Source organism: Chenopodium album, chromosome 22 (genome assembly GCF_948465745.1).
Source record: "Chenopodium album chromosome 22, dcCheAlbu1.1, whole genome shotgun sequence".
Lineage (NCBI taxonomy): Eukaryota > Viridiplantae > Streptophyta > Magnoliopsida > Caryophyllales > Amaranthaceae > Chenopodium > Chenopodium album.
The window spans coordinates 2,692,701-2,715,905 of NC_137855.1; the positions used below are offsets into that span (position 1 = coordinate 2,692,701).

The following is a 23,205-nucleotide window of genomic DNA, read 5'->3' on the forward strand; positions in this document are numbered from 1 at the left end:
CGAGAAAATGAAAAATTGCAAGCCAATCATTATCATTGGTCAAGACTTTAATGAGAATACTAATAACAAATATGTGCATGTATGTTATTTAAATTAATTATTTTATAATTGCGCAGCCTCCTAAGGAAGTTTCTATGACGAAGAAATGTGGTGATGGTCGTCGCCCGCATAAAAAGATGAACAAAACTTTAGGCCAAATCCTGCATACATGTATAAATTCCAGCCAAGCCACAGCTGGTGCTTACATCATGTTAATATGTGATTTATATCCTATTTTGGCAATATACTATCCCCAAAAATGACTATACTAATGTATAGTCGATTAGTCGTGTTACACTGTTACAAAAGAGTTTGTCAATAAAAACGGAGTACCTTTTTAACCTTGTTATATCTCTAACAAATTAAAATACGAAATAAAAGATTTAGTAAGTTAGCGATTTGGAATAGTAGCAACGATTTTTGTCATATGACAAGATTGCCAATACAAGTAGACAATTTATCATACAAGCTTTTACGTGGCAAATTTATTAGTTCTTTACTTAGCCTGGCACATGCTCATCATCAAACTAAATCTTGTTAGACGGTTATTATTGATTTAATGGTGTGCAACCATACTCATGACATTAAAATTTAAACCTCTTTTGGACGAAAAAAGTTCAACTTTTCAAAAAATACGTTGTATACGTGTCACTAGAAATGAAAATCATTTTGGAAATACCAAAAAAAAAAAAAAAAAAGAAAAAGACAATTAAGACTAAACTTTACTAAGATTATATTACTAAGAACCAAGCAAATTTGACCAAACACAACAAACATAATCTCTCTCTAATAACCTCATTAGTCATGATTACCTCAAAACACCTAGTAACTCTTAATTAAAACATCCCAACACTTCTCTCCAATTGTCACCATCTCCCCAGAAACTTCAACCCATTTCTTCTCCAACAAAAAAAAAAAATAATAAAAAAAAAATTAAAAAAAATTGAAAAAAAATAGTATGAACATGACACATACATTCATTCTTAAACTTTCCGCACATAAATTCTCACACTTTCTCACTCCTCTTTTTACTTCTCTCTCTACTCCAGTTGTAACCTACGCGTTACACCCTTATATAAAATCCCTCCTTTCCTTAAACAATTTTACTCGTACTATATAAACACCCAAAAACAACATTTTTCTTGCTTCAATTCTCTTCATCCTCAACATTTTCCAATACACCCCCAATCCTCTCCAATCTTTTTTCCATCCCATGCCTTAAAGATTAACCATCGTCGTTATATCTTGGTTGGTTAACGTCTTGAGGGTGATATCTGATACTAGTTATATATCGATCAAATTAAATCCCATCTCCAACGACGTTACTTCTAGGTGGGTTAACGTCTTGGGGGTGGTGTCTGATACCAATTATACATATATATCGATCAAATCTTGTCTACATCAATTTTTTCTGAAACTCGGAAAAAATGCACAGTTCAAATATGTGGGGAGGGACATATGAGGTGCAAAGAATTGATCAAAAAATTGGGGAAGATCAATTCAAAAATAGTAGAGAAATGGAAGATTGGGATAGAGCAAGTTTATTATACCAAGAACAAATGAATGGTAATAATAATAGTCATGAATTAGATCAAGTTCAACAAAGTTGGCTATTAGCACCACAAGATCAAAGTCGCAAGAATAGGAAAAATAAGTATGTTGATTTGGGGTGCATTATTGTTAGCAAGAAAGTTCTTAAATGGGCATTTTGGTCATTTATTGTTGCTTTCATTGTTATTGCTATGCCTATTATTATTGCCAAATCTTTGCCTAAACATAAACGTGGACCGCCTCCTGCTGATAATTACACTATTGCCCTTCATAAGGCTCTCCTCTTCTTCAATGCCCAGAAATGTAAGTTCTTTCTTCTTCTGCTCGTCTTTTTAAAAAATACGCGTAAATTAATGTAATTTGTTACCGTGTGATTATATTTAATGTGAAAATCTCTTTGGTTTAGACTTTAGAGTTATAAATGAGTCATTAACAACATATATTACTTCAATGAATTAGGGACGGAGGGAGTAGTGATTTTTATGGAATATGTAGATTTTTTAAAAAAAATTGTTTTGATTTGTTTTTTGATTCAATGAATATTAACGTTAGGAGGACAACTAATACTGAAGAATGAATACACTGGCTCTAAGAAATTTTCCTGAAAAAGAAGATTTTATGAAAAGCCTCAGCTACTCTAATAAAATGTCATCGAAAATTTAAAAAGCTTATCCAAAGTCAATGTTAATCTTGGGAATTTAATCATTTTAAATACTTAACATTAATTTTTATAATAATAATTTTATTTTATGGGGAAAAAATGTACTCGTATTTGTAAATTGTACTCGTAATAAATTCCTCCGTTTCAAAAATATTGTGATTTAAGGGGAATATTCGTGTAAAATATGGTCTGATAATTTTATTTCATCCTCCTGAAGAAAAAAAAGTTTTATTTCATCCAACCAAGTGAAAAACCAAATTGAAAAATTGAACAAAGTGAAAAACCAATAACTTTATCTTGAAAATTTCAAGTGGTGAATCTTTTTAGATAAGAAAAGGAGAGCTAATTTTCTTGATAAATTAACCATTACATACTTTTGTAATAGTTTATTACACAAAATAAATCAAAAACGGCGTGTAACACATAATTAGTGGTCCATTATCGATAATCCATAAACATGCCATAATATAAGGAGTTCAAAAAACGGGGTTTTCTTTCTTTTGTGTCGTGCAAAAGGATGTTATGCAACTTTTTGACATAAATCTCGTGGGTTTGATTTGTTTGCGTATTTTAATTGGCAAATTAGAATTTGAACTCCGTGTGGGTCCCTTACATCTAGTTTAGAGATTAATCCATGTTCTAAGGAAAATTTTTTGCAATAAATTATTAATTAATTTATTACTCGTTGTTATGAAATATATAGAAATTAGAGGATTAAGAGAAGAAGGTAATAAGAGAAGTACTACTACTTTTATGTATTACTCTTGGTAATATTTTTGTGTATCATACAAGTGAAATTACATGACTATTTATAGTAGTAAAAACCACTATTACATTGTGGGCTATAACCTTAGAGGGTGGCAATTAGGGTTGGCTACTACATTAAATGTAATGAAGAAATTGGAGTGTGGACATTCACACCTTGACTAAATTAATTAACTCTTAACACTCCCCCTTGAATGTCCATACAGAATAGGGTATATGTTGCCTCGTTAAAACCTTGCTAGGTAAAACCCTTTAGGATAAAAGCCATAGCTAAGGGAAAAAAGTACAACAATATATTACTATATGCTTTAGTGTACTGCCTCATTTAAAACCTTGTCAGGAAAAACCCATTGGGATAAAAACCTGATCGAAGGGAAAAAGAGTGCAGTGCATATAATGCTCCCCCTGATTTTAACATAGTTTATGAAGACAACGCATCCCAATCTTGTGGACCAACCGCTCAACACTCTTCGAAGGTAGGGACTTTGTAAACAAGTCTGCAAGATTATCAGATGATTGGATCTGTTGGACATTTATCTTCCCTTCCTTCTGCAAATCGTGTGTAAAGAACAGTTTTGGGGATATATGTTTAGTCCTATCACCTTTAATATATCCTTCAGTTACTTGTGCGATACATGCAGTATTATCTTCGTAAATGATGGTTGGACTTTCAGTTACTTCTTTCATCCCACATTCTTCTTGGATATTGCCGATCATTGACCTTAGCCATACACACTCACGTCCTGCTTCATAAAGGGCAATCAACTCAGCATGATTTGATGATGTCGCAGTTAAGGTTTGCTTTGTTGATTTCCAAGAAATTGCAGTTCCACCATAGGTGAACAGATATCCAGTTTGTGACTTGGCGTTTTGTGGGTCTGATAGATATCCAGCATCTGCATATCCGATGAGGGTGGCATCTTTCCTTGATTGATAAAACAAACCAAGATCTTTTGTTCCTCGTAGATATCGTAGTAAGTGTCTTACTCCTTTCCAGTGTCTCTTTGTTGGTGCGTTGCTAAACCTGGCTAACAAATTCACAGAAAAAGCTATGTCTGGTCTAGTATTGTTAGCTAGATACATTAGAGCCCCAATTGCACTTAGATATGGTACTTCAGGACCAAGGACATCCTCGTTTTCCTCTCGAGGTCTAAATGGATCATATTTCATAGTCAAAGACCGAACAATCATCGGGGTGTTTGTTGGGGTCGCTTTGTCCATGAAAAAACGTTTTAACACTCTTTCGGTGTAGTTAGACTGATGGACGAATATACCATTATTTAAGTGCTCAATTTGCAATCTAAGGCAAAATTTAGTTTGTCCAAGGTCTTTCATCTCAAATTCTTTCATCAAGTATTTTGCAGTTCTTTCAAGTTCATTTGGGGTTCCAATGATATTCAAGTCATCAACATAAACTGCAACAATTGCAAACCCTGATTGTGATCTCTTAATGAAAACACAAGGACTGATTTGATTATTCTTGAACCCTTCTTTCATAAGGTATTCACTAAGACGATTATACCACATCCTCCCAGACTGTTTCAATCCATAAAGTGACCTTTTTAATTTTATGGAAAGTAAATGTCTAGGCTTGTGGTTTTCTGGTAATTTTAGTCCATCTGGGACTTTCATATAAATATCTGTATCGAGTGACCCATATAAATATGCGGTTACTACATCCATTAATCGCATCTTTAGTCCTTCTGAGACTGTCAAGCTTACCAGAAATCTTAACGTAGTTGCATCAACTACGGGAGAATATGTCTCCTCATAATCAATCCCTGGAATTTGAGAAAAACCTTGGGCTACAAGTCTTGCCTTGTATCTTACAATTTCATTTTTCTCATTTCGTTTTCTCACAAATACCCACTTGTATCCAACTGGCTTTACACCTTCTGGTGGAAGGGTTATTTTTCCAAACACTTCTCGTTTTTCGAGTGACTTTAACTCTGTCTGCATTGCCTCTTTCCATTTTGGCCAATCATGCCTGCAACGACATTCTTCCACTGTTCTTGGTTCACTATCATTTTCGTCAGATGCCATTTCAATTGCAATGGAATATGCAAATATTTCATTTACGATAACATCATTTCTATTCCAATAATTCCTGGTAGAAACAAAATTTATTGAAGTTTCATTGTTATCGATGTTATGGTCATCTTGTTCATCCCCTTTCGGATTATCATCTTTTTCTCTATTCTTATCTGTACTTTGTCTTTCTTGACCTTCTGTAAGGGGAATATTGTCGATCTCATCAGGTCTTTTTAATTTTCTTGGTTTAGAGTCTTTTGAACCAAGTGGTCTTCCACGCTTTCGGCGTGCTAGAGATTCATTTTCAATGATCTTATCACCAGATGGAATTTCAATTCGTGCAGGGGCATTTTCAGCTGGTATATGTGATTTTGTCACTTTCTTTGCATCTATAAATGCATCAGGCAGCTGATTTGCAATGCTTTGTAAATGAATAATTTTCTGAACTTCTTGTTCACACATATTTGTTCGTGGATCAAACATTGGCAATTGTGTTGCATTCCAAATGATTTCTATTTCTTTCTTTCGTGGGTCCACTTTCTCTCCCCCTAAGGCTGGGAATACTGTCTCATTGAAATGACAGTCGGCAAATCTGGCCGTAAATAAATCACCGGTCATTGGTTCAAGATATTTAATTATGGAGGGTGATTCAAACCCAACATAAATTCCCAGCCTTCTTTGTGGACCCATCTTTGTTCGTTGGGGTGGAGCAATAGGAACATACACCGCACAACCAAAAATTTTTAGATGTGAGATATTAGGTTCTCGACCAAAAACTAATTGTAGTGGTGAGAACTTATGATAAGCAGTTGGTCTCAACCTAATTAGAGTTGCCGCATGTATTATGGCATGACCCCAAGCAGATGAAAGCAATTTTGATCTCATCAATAATGGCCTTCAATCAATTGTAGTCTCTTAATTAATGACTCAGCAAGTCCATTTTGTGTATGAACATGAGCTACTGGATGTTCTACAACAATTCCAATCGACATACAATAATCATTAAATGTTTGGGATGTAAATTCCCCTGCATTGTCAAGCCTTATTCTTTTTATTGTATGGTCTGGAAATTGTGCTCTTAGTTTAATAATTTGAGCAAGGAGTTTTGCAAAAGCAACATTTCTACTGGATAAGAGACTTACATGTGACCATCGAGTTGAGGCATCAATTAATACCATAAAATATCGGAATGGTCCACATGCAGGATTAATTGGTCCACAAATGTCTCCTTGAATCCTCTCTAAAAATGTTGGAGATTCAGTAGCAATTTTGTTCATAGATGGCCTTATTATTAATTTGCCAAGTGAACATGCAGAGCATGTTAATTCATCTGATCGAGGGATTTTAACATTCCTAATTGAATGTCCTACTGAATTTGCTATAATCTTGTGCATCATTCCTGTACCAGGATGACCCAAACGATCATGCCATAAATTTAGCAGATTCTTATTATCTAACTTCTGGTTAGATATCGAATTTATTTCAACTGGTCGTATATCTATATGATATAACCCTGAAGAATATGCTGGCAATTTCTCATACACATGTTTCTTGCCATGTTTTTCTGCCGTGAGGCATAAATATTCCTTTTGATCCACTATCATTGTTTCTAAATGAAAACCATTTTGACGCACATCTTTAAAACTTATAAGATTTCTTCGAGATTTACTCGAATATAAAGCGTCAATAATGATTAATTTTGTTCCATTTGGGAGTATTATGCAAGCTTTTCCAGAACCTTCTATTAGCTTGGCTGACCCAGAAATGGTATTAACATTTGCTTGAAATAATTTTAACTTTAAAAAATATTTTCTATCCTTCAGAATAGTGTGTGTTGTTCCACTGTCCAAAAGGCATTGAAATTTGGAACCAACTTCGGGCAGATCCATATCTTCATAAAATAATAAGTATAAGATTAGTTTAAGATAATTAAACTGGACTTACTTTATTAATGATGAAAAATTAAGAGTACATAACTTGAACATGAAAAAAAAACATACAAGAAAAGTACATAATGAAAACATAATACATATCATAGTAATTGATGAATTATCTAAACATGATTATTCTCTCCAAAGATAAATTCACCACCAACTTCACCATTGTCTATGTGGAAATCAGACACATCAAGGCTAATTCCAGGGACATTTTCTTCATTAACATAATTTGTTTCGGCATGTTTTTCTTTCCCTTTAATGGAAGCCTGGTATAGTTCTATCAGATGTTTGGCCGTACGACAAGTACGTCCCCAATGTCCAGTCATGCCACATCTATAACATGTGTCTTTTCCTTTTGTGGTGGCTTGATTTTTGTTTCCTTGTTGATGCCCCCTTTGAGTGTTGTTTCTAGGGGAAAATTGGCCTCTACCACGACCATAACCACGTCCACGGCCACGTCCGCGGAAATTTCCACGACCTCTGCCATGGTTATTATATTTTCCACGTCCACCTCTATGAGCAACATTTGTCTCGGGTGGATTTGAGCTTTCTACAGCATTTGTTTCATTGATTGCTTGAGACCCAGTTGGTCTTAGGTTGTGATTCTTCAACAGAAGATCATTATTCTTTTCAGCAACCAATAATGTAGAAATAAGCTCAGAATATTTTGCAAAGCCTCTTTCACGGTATTGCTGTTGCAATACAATGTTGTTAGCATGGAATGTAGAGAGTGTTTTCTCTATCATTTGCACTTCAGTGACTGGTTGATCACAATATCTCAATATTGATACGATTTTATATAGTGATGAATTATAATTACTGACAGATTTAAAGTCCTGAAATCTCAGGTTTGTCCACTCAAATTGTGCTGAAGGAAGGAGTACCCTTTTATGGTGGTCATATCTTCCTTTCAGGCTATCCCATAGTTCTCTGGGATTTTCCACCATTCAATACTCAGTTTTCAAACTGTTATGTAAATGATGCCTTAAGAGAACTATAGCTTTTGCTTTCTCTTGATCAGTTGGAACTTTAACTTGAGCAGGGGCATCTTTTTCGTTTCCTGGGATGGTAATTTCTTTGATTGTATGTTCCAATCCCTGAGCCTTCAAATTCATTTGGGCGTCAACTGTCCATTCAAGATAATTATGTCCGGACAAGTCTAATACGTCAAATTGTCTTTTCATCAAGTCTCCCATTTTAACTACAATCAAATAGGTAATTATTATTAAGCCAATTAAGCAAGTGATAATTAAAGTAATCAAATTGTAATCATAATAATAATCCATTTAAAACATATTTGCTTCTCCCCCTTGGGTTATTATTATGATGTACATAAAGTTAAGCTAAAATTAAACATGATAATTACGTTAATTAAACAACGACAACAACAATAATAACAATAACAATGATAAAAATAACAATAACAATAAATACTACTACTATCACTACATCACCGACAACAACAACAACAATAATAATAATAATAATATTAATGACATACATTAATGATAAGACAAAAGGAACATTTATTATAACAAAATGCACTTATATTCTACCTAGAAGACAAAAAAAACTTGAAGTACTACGGAGATTACATGCATGAATTCCCTTTGTCGAAAAACCGAGCGTTACTTATGTAAAATGATGAAAATCATCATTGCCATTAATAAAACTACTAGGGCCATAATTAAAACTAAATATAGTTTTAATTTCCTTAAATCTTCTTCAAAGGTAAAGGGGTGTGGTGGTTGTCGGTTGTCGACGGGGAACATGGTGTGTGACCGGTGTAAATGGAGGAAGAAGAAGAGGAGATAATTTGGGTAAAGTTTAAGGAGGGGATAAGGTTTGTATGGTGAAATAAGGTGGTGTAATCCGCCTTTTATAGGGGGGTAAATTATCCGTTTCAGCTTTACACTACTGTAAAAATATCATACAATGTTCTAGTAGACTGGTAAAATAATCGTAATCAAACTATTAATATTTACAAACGTAAATAAGTATCACACTGGGATGCAAGCCGTAGTGGTCCGAGAACCCTAATCTATTCATGAGGTCAAGGGTTCGAAAAACTGAAAGAAACATAAAAGTGTGTAATCTAAAAATTAAATAAATATAAAGGCTGCATCATTTTTTTTTTCATTTTAGTAATTATGCACAAGTAAGTAAGTATAAACATGATTTGTGTGACCATGAAATTTACTCTATTAACATGCATACAACAAATATTTCCACATGCAAAAGTAATTATATATTACTTTCTATAACCATGCATGAGAGTTACCAAACTAAGTATCATAAATAAGGTATGTATTGATATCCTCATTTTTAATCAACATGGCTAATTATGTGGAGTAATTTTGTGGAGAAATATATTGTGAGTTTCTGGTATAGAGGATCCCATATGGGCAACTATAGAGCATACTCCTCAAAATATATTTTGTGAAAGAAATTGAATCTTTGTAAAAATTGGATAATCGGTATAAGTATACCTGATTGAAGATGGTGCTGATAACGTGTTATGAAATATATAGAAATTAGAGGATTAAGAGAAGAAGGTAATAAGAGAAGTACTACTACTTTTATGTATTACTCTTGGTAATATTTTTGTGTATCATACAAGTGAAATTACATGGCTATTTATAGTAGTAAAAACCACTATTACATTGTGGGCTATAACCTTAGAGGGTGGCAATTAGGGTTGGCTACTACATTAAATGTAATGAAGAAATTGGAGTGTGGACATTCACACCTTGACTAAATTAATTAACTCTTAACACTCGTATTGTTTTTTGTCTATTGTTGGTTACAAAGAGTGTATAATTTTGGGTATTATTCTCAAAAACAATCTGTGTCTATCTGTGACTATGTGAGTTGTTTTGGGTATTGATTAATTATGAATCACTTTAAATTTTCTATTTTTCTTTTTAATACGGAGTATAAGTAAAAACAAAAATTAGTTACGTAGTACAATATATTGACAAAAGCAATTGAAAAAGAGATATCGTAGGTGTTACTCGTATCAATTTTGAGTGAACTTTTTGTAGGGTAGGTGTTATTCTTCCACGCGAAGATTTGACTATAAAACAAACTAGCTTAGGAATGTTCTATAAATTTAATGTCATGATTTGGTGTGTTTTAAGAACTAAAAATATTAATAAATAAATGCAACGATTACATCTTTTTCGTCTATTAATCCCTCAAATAGAAAAATCATTTTTCTTCAGTTGAAAATAATGAATAATGTCACTCCTTTTGCAATCTAATTTAATAATCAATTAGGTATGTAATATGTACATTTTTAATAGTCACGAAGATGTTGGCCTCATACATGCAAAGTCAACCATTAACAAAATATAATTTCTGCCGCCCATTTTGATTATTATATTTTTGAACCATACCGTTTTTAGTCATGGTCGATAATATTTGTTGAGTGTACGTGATAGGTGTCATATAATTTGATATGTACGGAGAACTTTGTACATGCTTTTAAGCAAACTTAATTTGTACATAAGGCGATTACGTGCATCCTTTTAAAATTTTTGGATTTGTGACTATTTGTATACTAGTACATTGTTTTCCTTTTTTCTCTTGGAATTTAGATGATTTGATTCATGTATGTAATTGATTTTGCAGCTGGAAAATTGCCCAAGCATAATGGGATAAATTGGAGAGGAAATTCAGGATTAAAAGATGGATCAAAATTAACCGATGTTAAAGGAGGATTAGTAGGAGGATATTATGATTCAGGAGAAAACACAAAGTACCATTTTCCTATGGCATTTGCAATGACAATGCTAAGTTGGAGTGTGATCGAATATCCTCATAAGTACGAAGCTATCAACGAGTATGATCATGTTCGCGACCTCATCAAATGGGGGACCGATTACTTGCTCAAGACCTTCAATAGCAGCGCTAACCAAATCGACAAAATCTACAGCCAAGTTGGTGGTGCACAAAACGGGTCCAAAGTCCCTAGCGACGTGACATGTTGGGAGAGGCCAGAGGACATGGACTATGAACGCCCCGTGCAAACATCCTATGCAGGGGCGGATCTAGGTGGAGAAATGGCTGCGGCCTTAGCAGCAGCCTCTATTGTCTTTCGTGACAACAATGAGTACTCGGAGAAGCTAATTCAAGGCGCTAAAACTGTGTTTCGATTTGCTAGAGATAGTGGTAAAAGAGCACCTTATAGCAGGGACAACCAATGGGCTGCACCGTACTATAATTCAACAGGGTACTATGATGAGTACATGTGGGGTGCTACTTGGTTGTATTATGCTACCGGAAACAATAGCTATGCTTCCTTGGCTACTAATCCCGGGATTGCTAAAAACGCAAAGGCGCTTATGATGAACACGAACACGAGTTACTTGAGTTGGGACAACAAGTTGCCTGCAGCAATGTTGTTGTTGACAAGGTTTCGGATGTTTTTAAATCCCGGATTTCCTTATGAGCAGACTTTGATGCAGTACCATAATGTTACACAGCTTAATATGTGCTCATATATTAAGCAATTTCAGGTTTATAATCGTACTCGAGGTATGTACACTACTCCCTACATTCTATATGTTTGCTTGTCAAGTACTCTGTATGTTACTATGTTTTAACTGATGTACTATTTGTTTGAACACAAACGTTACATATTTTCTTAGAACAATTTCATGTATTTGATAAAATTAGTCATTTGATTATGTAATTGGTTAGCATTCATAAGATTAGAGTAATTTTTATTCACCATTTTACACTATTTTTAATAGACGATTAACGGTTAGTCAAATAGCCTCGTTTGATTATTAATGTGGTGTGGGAATAAATTTCTCAGGAGGATTGATAGAGTTGAATAGTGGAGGACCAAAGCCATTGCAATACGTAGCGAATACAGCATTTTTGGCAAATCTCTTTGCAGATTATATGGACTCTACTGGGGTTCCTGGATGGTATTGTGGCCCTTATTTTCTTCGTCAATCTGATCTTCGTGTGTTCGCTCAAACACAGGTAACTAATATGTCTAAACAATTTTCCGCTATGTGTCCATGATCTAATTTGCGACGTTTTTATTATTTACTGTATTTATATTTGTAATAACCATTTCTTGGTTCACAGGTTGAGTACATTTTGGGCAAGAACCCATTGCATATGAGTTATGTGGTGGGCTTTGGAAACAAGTACCCGAAGCACGTACACCATCGGGCCGCGTCGATACCCAAAAATGGGGAGAAATACACTTGTAAAGGGGGGTTCAAGTGGAGGGACAGCAAAAAGCCCAACCCAAACACAATTGATGGGGCAATGGTTGGTGGGCCGGACCGTTTCGACAAGTTCAAAGATAACCGCAAACTAGACCGCTACACCGAGCCCACGTTGGCCGGTAATGCCGGTCTAGTGGCGGCTTTGATCTCATTGACTACAACTGGTGGGGTAACTGGAGTAGACCGAAACCTTATATTTTCCGGTGTTCCCCCGCTTTATACTCCGTCCCCACCTCCACCAGCACCATGGAGGCCTTAAGAGAATTGAAAGAAAAAAGACAGATTGTGTAAATTAAAGAGATTGTCAATTTAATTCATCGTATTTGTAATTGATTTTTGAGGTAGGGGTTTTACATTCTAGAAAGGGATTTTCCCTTTGTCCATACACCTAGAGACTAGAGAAGGTTAATTATTTGATTATCATGAAAAAGTCTCATGTTTTGCGCACCAATTTTGTATGTATAAACTTGGCTAAAGTTACCGAGTTAAACTTGAATCAAGGTCATACTATCTATTCAAATAGCCTAAGGCTATGTTTATTTCAACTTATGTAATAAGACATTTGCTTATTTCACAAATGATCACATTAGACTTGACCAACCTGTATATTTTAATATATTTATGTTCAATTATTCTTATATTTCTAATTTCTTTTTTTTTTTTTAAAAAAAAAAAAAAAAGAATTACTCCGTAATGTACAAATGAAGTTAATGTTTAGCTATAACCAAGACATTTTCAATAAATTCTCTTCAAATTATTTACTTAAAGCTTGCCAAGTTGTAAGATTCTTAAAGATATCAAGCAATCAAACATAGTAACATGCACCAGGTTGGATAACTATAATCAATCCCTATTTGTCCATAACCCATATGCAGATATGCTACTAAATCTCAAGATTTACTTTACACACATGAACTACCACTCTTACTAAAATAATCCAACTACATAAATTTAGTGTAAAGTCAAGTCATATAAAATAAAATCTATAAAGTCAATAATTCATTTATTCAATCTCATACTATACCAAAGTATAATCACACCATTTGAGAGAACCTGTTAATTTCATCTTCATCAATTGAGAATCATAAGAGTTCATAGGAAGTGGAAGAAGGTGAAATTGGGCCCGGTTTAATGGGTTTTAAGGCCCTAAAATGGGCCATTTGGTTCATGATTATTGCTAATTGGATTGACCCGGCGAGGCCCGAACCCACCAAGTCAGCCCAAACCTTGCCTAGGAAAACCTTTGATAATTACACCATTGCTCTTCATAAAGCACTTCAATTCTTCAATGCCCAAAAATGTAAGTCTACCTTTCCTATATCAAAAATTATTTTTATTAAGAGCGTGTTCGATAATAATTTTAAAGTAATTTACATGTTATGAAGGTTTCAAAATACCAACTTCCCAGATTAGTGTTTAACAAAGTAGTGGTGTACTGTTTACTACAAGTAACAATAAACATATACTTATGCCTTCTTAGACATAAATATATAGGAGTAAAACACGACCGTTAATCAAATCTAACACTTATGTTCACGTCGTTGCAGCCGGGAAACTACCCAAGAACAACGGAATTCCGTGGAGGGCAAACTCAGGGCTACTTGATGGATCTCAACTCAAAGATGTGAAGGGAGGATTAGTAGGTGGATACTATGATTCTGGAGAAAACACCAAGTTTCATTTTCCTTTAGCCTATTCCATGACAATGCTAAGTTGGAGCTTGATTGAATACCCTCACAAGTATCGTGCCATTAACGAGTATGATCATGTACGCGAACTCATCAAATGGGGAACCGATTACTTGCTCTTAACATTCGACTCAAATGCTACAAAGATCAGCAAAATCTACAGTCAGGTAGATTTTTTTTATACTGAAATTCCCCTTAAATTAGGACTCATTTCCTTGCCTATATGAAAGCAAACATAACTTATTTAAGTATAAACTTCAATCTAATATAGATTTTGATTGAACAAGGTTGGTGGTGCCTATGAAAACTCGAATGTGCCTGATGATATAAGCTGTTGGGAGAGGCCAGAGGACATGGATTATCCGAGGCCAGTACAAACAGCAGATGCCGGGCCAGAGCTAGCAGGGGAAATGGCAGCAGCATTGGCTGCAGCCTCTATAGTATTCAAGGACACCCCTGCTTATTCGAAGAAACTCATTAAGGGTGCTGAAGTTCTTTTTGCCTTTGCAAGGGACCCTAAAAAAAGACGGCCTTACAGTCGTGGGAACCCTTGGATCGAGCCATACTACAACTCAACAGGCTACTTCGACGAGTACTTGTGGAGTGCAACATGGTTGTATTTTGCTACTGGAAAACTTAGCTATCTTTCGTTAGCTACGAATCCTGTGTTAAACAGGAATGCTATGTCGACGAAATGGAGCAAGAAAGCCGGTGTCTTGAGTTGGGATAACAAGGTTCCTTCATCTTTGATGTTGCTGACAAGATTGAGGAAATTCCGAGCTACATTTTACCCATATGAATCAATGTTGATAGAGAATGATAAGCTTATTGCTCTGTCCATGTGTTCTTATCTCAAACCCTTCCATCTCTTCAAATGGAGTAAAGGTAAGGAATTTTCGTTCTAATCAGCTAAAAACCATATGTGTGAACTCGTCTTAACTTATTAGCCGTGATATGAACTTAATTTAGCTGTGAAATGACTTTACCTGATAATTATATGTTTAAGGTGAAAAGAACAAGGCCGAAACATCTGTATTTTGCGATGTGTTTTTCCCTTGAGGAATTTTGTTCATACGATCTGATTTGGGAATGCAGGAGGATTGATACAGCTGAATGATGGAGAGCCACAATCTTTGCAGTATGTAGCAAATGCTGCATTTTTAGCAAATCTATTTGCTGATTACTTGAATGCTAGTGAGAGTCCTGGATGGTCTTGTGCCTCTAAATTCTTCACTTCAGCCACTCTCCGTGATTTTGCTTCATCTCAGGTTTACTTCCCTTTTCCCTTGCTACCCATTTCTGCTGCTCTACGAACAATTATTAGTCCGTTAAACACGATCACAATGTTGTTTGTAACACAATCCAAGCTCATGGCACACGAGCTTTGTAATTGACCAAGACCACAGATGATGCAAGAGATCTTGGACCACCCTTGCTCAGTAGACTAACTACCTATTGTTTTTTTTATGTTGACACAGATAGACTATATTTTGGGCAAAAATCCCCTAAGGCTAAGCTATGTGGTGGGATACGGTGACAAGTACCCAAATCATGTGCACCATCGAGCAGCTTCGATCCCATCTGATGGTTTAAAGTACACATGCAAGGGTGGACACAAGTGGAGGGACAGCACGAAATCCAATCCCAATACCATTGTAGGCGCCATGGTAGGAGGACCTGATCAGTTTGATCATTTTCATGATGATCGTCAAAACCGTGGCTCCACAGGACCCACATTATCCGGTAATGCTGGGCTTGTGGCAGCACTTGTGTCACTGACTAGTGGTGGTGGTTATGGTGTTGATAAGAACTTCCTGTTTTCAAACCTATCACCACCAAACTTTGGCTTCTGATTGTAATTTTCACAATGAAACAAGAATTTAAAGACAATTGAGAATACCACGGATCTAATATAAATATGTATGTCCTGTAGCAGTTGCATAACTTAACTAGTAATGGTGTTACCAATGCTAGGAACAAGATATCTAGTTTCTGATAAATAGAATCATGTATATTCCAATGGATGAATTATGCACAAGAAAACTCTATTGATTTATTATAATGTAATTTCACAATACTTGATGATGACGATTTGTTCTTAGTGTCCTCATTGAGCATAGCATGAACCTGGTCCTTCAGGAGCAATCCTGCCAAGGCCATCCCCTGGAGCAGCTGCAATTCCTCTTTGATTGAGCAGACACCTGAAGTGTGCTAGCCTCCTAGCTACTTGTCTTGGATTCCTAGCTAGCTTGTCAAACGACGTCCATAACCTCTCTACAGGAAGATAAAGTACAACAAAAGAAAAAGAATGAAAGATCAATCAGGAAGTTCAGTCATGCATAATATATGGTAATTTTTATTTCTTTACAACTTTTTTCTAATTTTCCAAATGTTTCAAACCTATTATTCCCTGGCAATTTTGTAATTCATGATTTTATCATATAAGCTTACAGCTGGGTCTCAAGTGTAACTTTGCCTTTTTTTTCACCGTAATAAGGTTTACAGAAAAAAAAGAAGTCCAGATAAGAGACATTAAGCTTAGACAAGGGCTACCGAAGTTCAATTTACAACAAAAAATAGTTCAAAGAAGGGTTTTTAGGTGATAAGTATGAAGCCTATGTTTTGTTTAAAAAACGGTAATATATCAGAATATGAATCCTAGCATGAACACTAGTAAAGTAGTAATCTAGTATATCAATTACGATTACCTGCAGCTGCAGCAGCACGAGGCCATATGGTTTGTTCAATGTCAGATGCATCAATGTGTTCACCCCACATGCAAACTTCACCTCCAAGGACTAATTTTTGTTGCTTGGGATTTGTAATATTGGTTAGTGGTTCATTCATATAAAACTGCTGCCATGTGGTGTCTAAATGGTCCAAATACCAATTTTCCTGGTTGCTTACGATGCACCTTAACCCAGCTGCAGTCACCTTCTCAGCAACACCACCCCCTAGCCTATCACATCGAGCAAAACATTGGAGAGAGAGTGTTTATCAACCTCCAAGAGCTTTATAAAGAAGGTGCCAAAAAATATTTGTTTGAGAAAAAACTGTTATATATTGAGATGACTAAATGCTTATTGCAACTTGCAAGGTGTTAAGAACATACCAATTATGGATCACAGTCTTTCGGTCTAGTTTATCACCAAAATTGTTAAAGGTTTCCTCCCTGTTTAAGTTTTAAATGCTTAAACGAGTAAGCGACTTTGAGAGATGAACAGATGAATCAAATGGGATTATACAGAGTATTGAAATAGGCAATATATTACCAGTTAATAACCTCATATCCATGGGATAATGCAATTTTCTGAGCTCTCAATACAAAGTATTGGTAAGCTTGAGAGCCAACCATCTTATGAGTCCGTAACCTGCAGAAGTCATCACAGTGTTCAATAGGTAGGAAAGAGAGCTCAGTTAACAACACAAATGCACTAATAGAATGGATCATAATAACTTATTGTTAGAGTTTAAAACCTTACCATCCACTCACACGACGAGTTGACTCCCAGCAACCTGAGACATGAAAGTATCTATTGAACATACAACAGTAACAGTAGAATTTATGATCGAACATTCAAAGGCTCCAAAAGGGAAGAAATGAGAGCAATGTACAATCATTTTGCACTAAAAGTGCCAGGCTAATGTCATGCCTCTGTTTCATGAGATTACTGAATAATAAGAACAATATATGGAAATTACGGAATATATTCAAATTTCCAAACAAGTCAACTAACCTGTATCAACTTCATCGCCTCCTAAATGAACAAACTTATATTTGAAGACCTTGCTAAAATCTGTCAAATTACAGGCAATGTTTGAGTTGATGCATAGAAGCCATCATAAGCCGCAAGAAAATAATGGGCCATTGCATTACCTTTAAGAATTCCATCTATAACTTGGAAGGTGAATTCGTTGCTCACATCAAGTGGCTCCTTACAGTCTGCTGATGGCCACAGCAAAGGATAACCATTCCCCCTAAGCACGTGTGGTAAGCATCGTCAGTGGCGTGATCAGATTTGACAGATTACCCCTCAAGAAAATTATGCACCCCACATAGGAAAGCTCTTTGGCAGGTAACATATACATATTTTCCTTCAAATCAACATAATGTGATAATAAAAACACGAGATGAAACACGATCTTTTTGGATTCTTAAAAGACTAGCATTACAGTGTTATAGGACATTGAGCTTCCTCATTTATGGCCATGCAAATTTGTGAACTCTGTAGACTACAAACAGAGCCAGCACACAATTTACAGGTGCAACTGTGCAACTACTTCAGAATGTATCAGACCAGAGAAGTTGTTGCACAAATACTAATTTTCCAACACAAAAAAATTCCAGCAATCCGGCATTTTGAACCCTTTAGTGAGGCAATTTTTTTTTTTTTTTTTTTTCCGTCTATAAACAACGAAGGGTTCCTAAAGTTACACAAATGACTTGTTAGCTCAACATTCAACATGCATAACACAAAAATTAGGAGCATCCTGAAGACTTATAGAATCCACGCCTTCCTGGTTTCAAGTTCTTGAAGCAAAATGAAATATTAGAGTTATAGACTTTACCATGAAGCAGCATGTCCGGGAACATCAATTTCAGCAAGTACATTCACTCCCCGCCTTTGAGCATATCTGTTATGTTCAAGGATCGCATTATCAGAAAATCCTAGTAAAACACAGACATAATAATTTAAGGCCACAAACCATTACTTGCCTCACAATTTCGGCAGCATCAGCCATTGTATATCGTTCTGTTGCAGAATATGCACCATCCCAAAGCTTTGGATATGAAGGAATCTCTAGTGGAAAAGATTGTGAATCTACGATGTGCCAATGCAGCACATTCTGCATAGAGAAACAGGTTATCAAGGCCATAAACTGTACCATGCTCAAAGATATATAACACAGTTACCACCAAGTAAAAATGTTCTATAGACAATGACATTCAGCTTTTGTATGGAGCAACTTGACAAAAATAATGCACAATATACGAGTATTAAACTTATTCCTCATTCAAACTATGCTAAAGCTATACATTCTAAAAATAGTAATACATCCTTCCCTTATTTAAAAGAATACTACAGCGCATAAATAATAATCCCAAGCAAAGCTGACAATAAGAGTCTCCTTAAATATATTCTCAGCAAGGTTATAAAAGCTAGCATCATTAAAAAAAACCTAAAAAAGCAATAATCTGGTTACTATCAACTGCAAAAAATATATGATCGATACTTAGAAATTGGTTGCCGAAGTAATTACTCTAAAACTTGTAAGATAGAAGCACAATGAGCACAAAACCTACAATTCAGGAGCGCAGTCCTTACCAGCTTTGCATATGTCATAGAATCGATGACTTTCTTTATCACACGCAAAGGTAGATAATGTCGTGATGTATCTGCATGCACATTACCCACATTAGAGCAGAACCACACATTTCAACCTGATTAATCTGAGCAAGTATGTGAACAATGGACATATAAACCCTGAAACTTAATACATCATGGTGTAGGTAATTTGAAGCTCCTTGACAATTAGCAGGTCCAAGGAATTACTAAAATAAAACCACCATTAAACCAACTCACCTATAAGCAATCCCCTATAAGAGAATCTTGGTTGATCAAAAATTGTCCATGGAACCATACCAACTTCTATTAGCCTAGTTTTGAAGTTAAAGCCACAAAGCTGGCTGAATGTCTGCATTTGACACATAAATAGATGGTCGGAAGTGGTTAGCACATACACTTCTATAAGTTATCAGCCTTAATGTATGTAAAAAAGAAGCAAATAACCTGTAGTCCATGTAAAGCCCCATATACTGAGTTTGCCTGCATTCAAAAGGAAAATTAATCATCAGATAGTTCACAGAGGTGTGGTTAGACAATTTATTAAAAGGTGTTCAGATGCTGGTTACAGAAGATTACAGCAAAATTGCTTATTTTAAGAGGTAATGCAGTTCCGTAATGCAGAAAACATTATTATAATAACTGAATACAAAGATGGAACGTTTTGCTGATGAAATGGGATAATGTTAGCCTTAATTTGGCTCACCTCAATGCGAGCATAAGCAGGTTTCCCAGCAGCAGGAACAGTTAAGTTATATGATTCATCAACCTCAGAGTGCAACTGCAAAACTAAAACAGATTTTTATGACAAACTTTTACATACACTACTAACCTTACAGATAGTATCCCAATCTCACACAAGTCATATATAATAGTTTTACTTTCACAACTTTACCTCTCAGAAACACAATGTATATGTTAGTGATTCATATATTAGATCATTCAGAAATCCATCTAAGATATGAGAAGAATGTTTTCAACCTTTAAGGACAGTTCATTACAGAACAATGAACTCAGTTATCCTAGCTTTTTAACATAGTGGAAATCTCTCTTCAATTGGTTGCAAGGTTTCTATCAGGCCCCTCTTTACAATTCAAACAATACTATGATTATCAAGGTTTAGTACAACTTAATCAATATATCTGCCCAAATTAACACAACATCCACCAATTCATGTACTAGTAGTAGCACACATACATTTTTTCACATAAAACTGTCACAAATTAGAACCAAAACAAGATATATATGGTATAAAAACAATCCAATAGTCTCAATTACAAGATATATATCCAGGTAAAGCAGTAAGCAATGCATATCCAAATGTTCCTTAATACATAAACTAAGACAAACTAACTCATACCTCATCATTTGGTGATTGAATAACCACATTGATCCCTTTAAGGAAAGCCGATTGGCCGAACCGCGAAAAATTGGCCTCAATGACATGATCCAAGGTAACAACATCCATAAATCTCATAAACCCATCTTTCAAAATCCCTGATTTATCACCATACTTGCTCCCAACAGTACTTAACTCAAATTCATTGCTTAGATAAAGAACCTTATTTCCATTGCTATAGTATTTTGGCATTGGCCATATATTCACTTGCTGAACTTTTTTACCAGCAGCAGACACTAAAACAACTTCAATCAACAATAACAACAAACAAATGGGCACCAATTTCTTCCCCATTTCAATAGAACCCAAAATCAGCAAAACCCCAAATAAATTAATTTAACTTTATGCTTACAACAACTCCTAAAATCCCATAAATACAATAAAATTAGCAAAACTAATGCATTCTTATATGGATAAATACATGTAAAAATTACCCAAAACCTGGATTTTATCTTCAGATTTTGGAGCTGAAAATGGGGAATGTGCTGAAAAAAATGAGGATTTATGGAATACAGTGAAAAGGGGTATTAAAATAGTAAATTTTAAGAGAGAGAATTAATGGATTTATCAAATTGGCTGATTGTGCACAAGAGAATTTCTGGGTTTTTAGTAGAAATCAGATGTACTTTATTATTATTAATTTTGTGATGTTATCTTACATTTATGATTTTGTGATATTTTTCTATGTATTATTTCTGCATAAATGGTAATGGTATTGGTGGGTAGGTGTATCTCTTTTTTCGCCTGTCAAATTTGGAATCATCTTTTTGGAGAGCTTTTATTGTGAAATTAAAAGTTTGCCATTTTTCTACCTAATTTCTGTACTGTAGTTTTTACATTTTTTAGAGGGGTTTTAATGGTAGACTTTTTTCAAATTTGAGTGAAAATGATGGTCTTATAACTGTTGACAAGTGCATGAAATCAACATGTACATTGTTGTGTCTTCATTATAATTTATAAGTCTACATCTTTAATCGGTTGTAATTGTTACATTTCGACTTCGTACATTGATGTGTTCATGATTTGGTCTTCTATCATAAAACTCACTTTTGTACTATCGTTGCGTTTTAATGTCATTCACTTCTTTGTCTTAATAATTACAATTAATAGCAAGTGATATTAAAAGTTATAGGTATTTGGACACTACTCTTAAGTCATGTGTATGAGAAGTGCAAAAAGACTTGCGTGAACCTGGTCCACAATAATGTTATTGTGGACCTGAGGTTTATAAACACGTAACTGACATTATATTGAACATAGTGACCCTTAGTTTTAACATAGTAACCTTATTTTTAACATAATAACCTTTATTAAAACTAGTATAACGTTTAATATTATTGTAAACTTAAAGTGCAACGTTATGACTCTAATTTTAACATAGTGACCTTTATTATTCATATTAATCGGTATATAAAATATTTCATTAAAAAATTAACATCTTATAGCCTATATATTACCAAAATGACTTTTATTTCAACATAGAGACCTTTTTTCTATTATAGTGACCCTTTTTTTTTACTAATAAAACACCTATAGTTTCTCCAATGCTAGTGGTCCACCCTTTTAATAATAACCTTTATTAAAACTAGTATAACGTTTAATATTATTGTAAACTTAAAGTGCAACGTTATGACTCTAATTTTAACATAGTGACCTTTATTATTCATATTAATCGGTATATAAAATATTTCATTAAAAAATTAACATCTTATAGCCTATATATTACCAAAATGACTTTTATTTCAACATAGAGACCTTTTTTCTATTATAGTGACCCTTTTTTTTTACTAATAAAACACCTATAGTTTCTCCAATGCTAGTGGTCCACAATAAATTATTGTGAACCAGGTCCATTTAAGAATTTGTATGAGAAGTGAACAAAGTAGATTTTTGCGATTGTCATGTGTAGTGTGTGTAAAATTTCCAAAAAAAAAAAAAGGGGAAAAAAAATTTATATAGCACATTATAATTGAAAATCGAAGAGAGTATATAGGTAAAGACGTCATGGTATTCTTTGTAATTTAAATTTGAACAACAATTCTTGAAGAGTAGTTTACACTATGGGCATGCCTGGATCCCTATAATAAGGGTGGGAAAGTTATTGCATGTAAAATAAATCTGATATTTTTAAAATGTATGGATTCTTAATTATAAAGGGTACTCGTAATACATTTCCCTTAAAGTAGGAGTAATAATAATCCTAATCCACCTGGAAATAATTTCGCTTTAATTGATCCCTTAGTAAAATTACCCCCTTAATGGTTCAAGAGAATCCAAGTAAGTCCTAATAAAGATAAGGGTTATCTTATACGAAGTATAATAAAGATTACTAATTGGAGCAATTCTAAAAATAAAATGTTGCTCGTAAATCACGACTTCATTTTATTTCCACTAATAAAGTATGCGCCAACATTTAATTCAACAGGTTTCAAAAAAAAAAAAAAAAATAAATAACATTTAATTCAACATGCACCCATTTTTCAAATTGAGTGAGTTGTGTAGCCATCGTATATTCATATCATCATATGTGTGATATTGCT

General features: G+C 34.6%; 3 protein-coding genes across 3 annotated transcripts; 2 read left to right on the forward strand and 1 right to left on the reverse strand.

The window, feature by feature from the left end:
* The first annotated feature begins 1,466 nt into the window (after positions 1 to 1,466).
* Positions 1,467 to 12,507, forward strand: LOC145604897 (endoglucanase 12-like). Its single transcript, XM_081660885.1, has 4 exons — positions 1,467 to 1,893; positions 10,618 to 11,523; positions 11,807 to 11,979; positions 12,088 to 12,507. The coding sequence occupies exons 1-4, from the start codon at positions 1,467 to 1,469 to the stop codon at positions 12,490 to 12,492; spliced, it is 1,911 nt and encodes a 636-aa protein (XP_081517011.1). The 3' UTR covers positions 12,493 to 12,507.
* Positions 12,508 to 13,335: 828 nt separating this feature from the next.
* Positions 13,336 to 15,774, forward strand: LOC145606213 (endoglucanase 12-like). The gene is made up of 5 exons (XM_081662256.1): positions 13,336 to 13,533; positions 13,781 to 14,088; positions 14,209 to 14,806; positions 15,017 to 15,189; positions 15,400 to 15,774. Exons 1-5 carry the CDS (start codon positions 13,365 to 13,367, stop codon positions 15,772 to 15,774), a joined length of 1,623 nt encoding a protein of 540 aa, XP_081518382.1. The 5' UTR covers positions 13,336 to 13,364.
* Positions 15,775 to 15,822: 48 nt separating this feature from the next.
* On the reverse strand, positions 15,823 to 21,407 carry LOC145604672 (beta-hexosaminidase 3-like). The gene is made up of 14 exons (XM_081660585.1): positions 20,627 to 21,407; positions 19,973 to 20,047; positions 19,714 to 19,749; positions 19,507 to 19,618; positions 19,249 to 19,319; positions 18,639 to 18,769; positions 18,491 to 18,556; positions 17,799 to 17,899; positions 17,659 to 17,718; positions 17,404 to 17,437; positions 17,194 to 17,292; positions 17,034 to 17,093; positions 16,630 to 16,880; positions 15,823 to 16,195 (listed from the first exon to the last, which is right to left on the reverse strand). Exons 1-14 carry the CDS (start codon positions 20,957 to 20,959, stop codon positions 16,029 to 16,031), a joined length of 1,596 nt encoding a protein of 531 aa, XP_081516711.1. The 5' UTR covers positions 20,960 to 21,407; the 3' UTR covers positions 15,823 to 16,028.
* Positions 21,408 to 23,205: the final 1,798 nt, after the last annotated feature.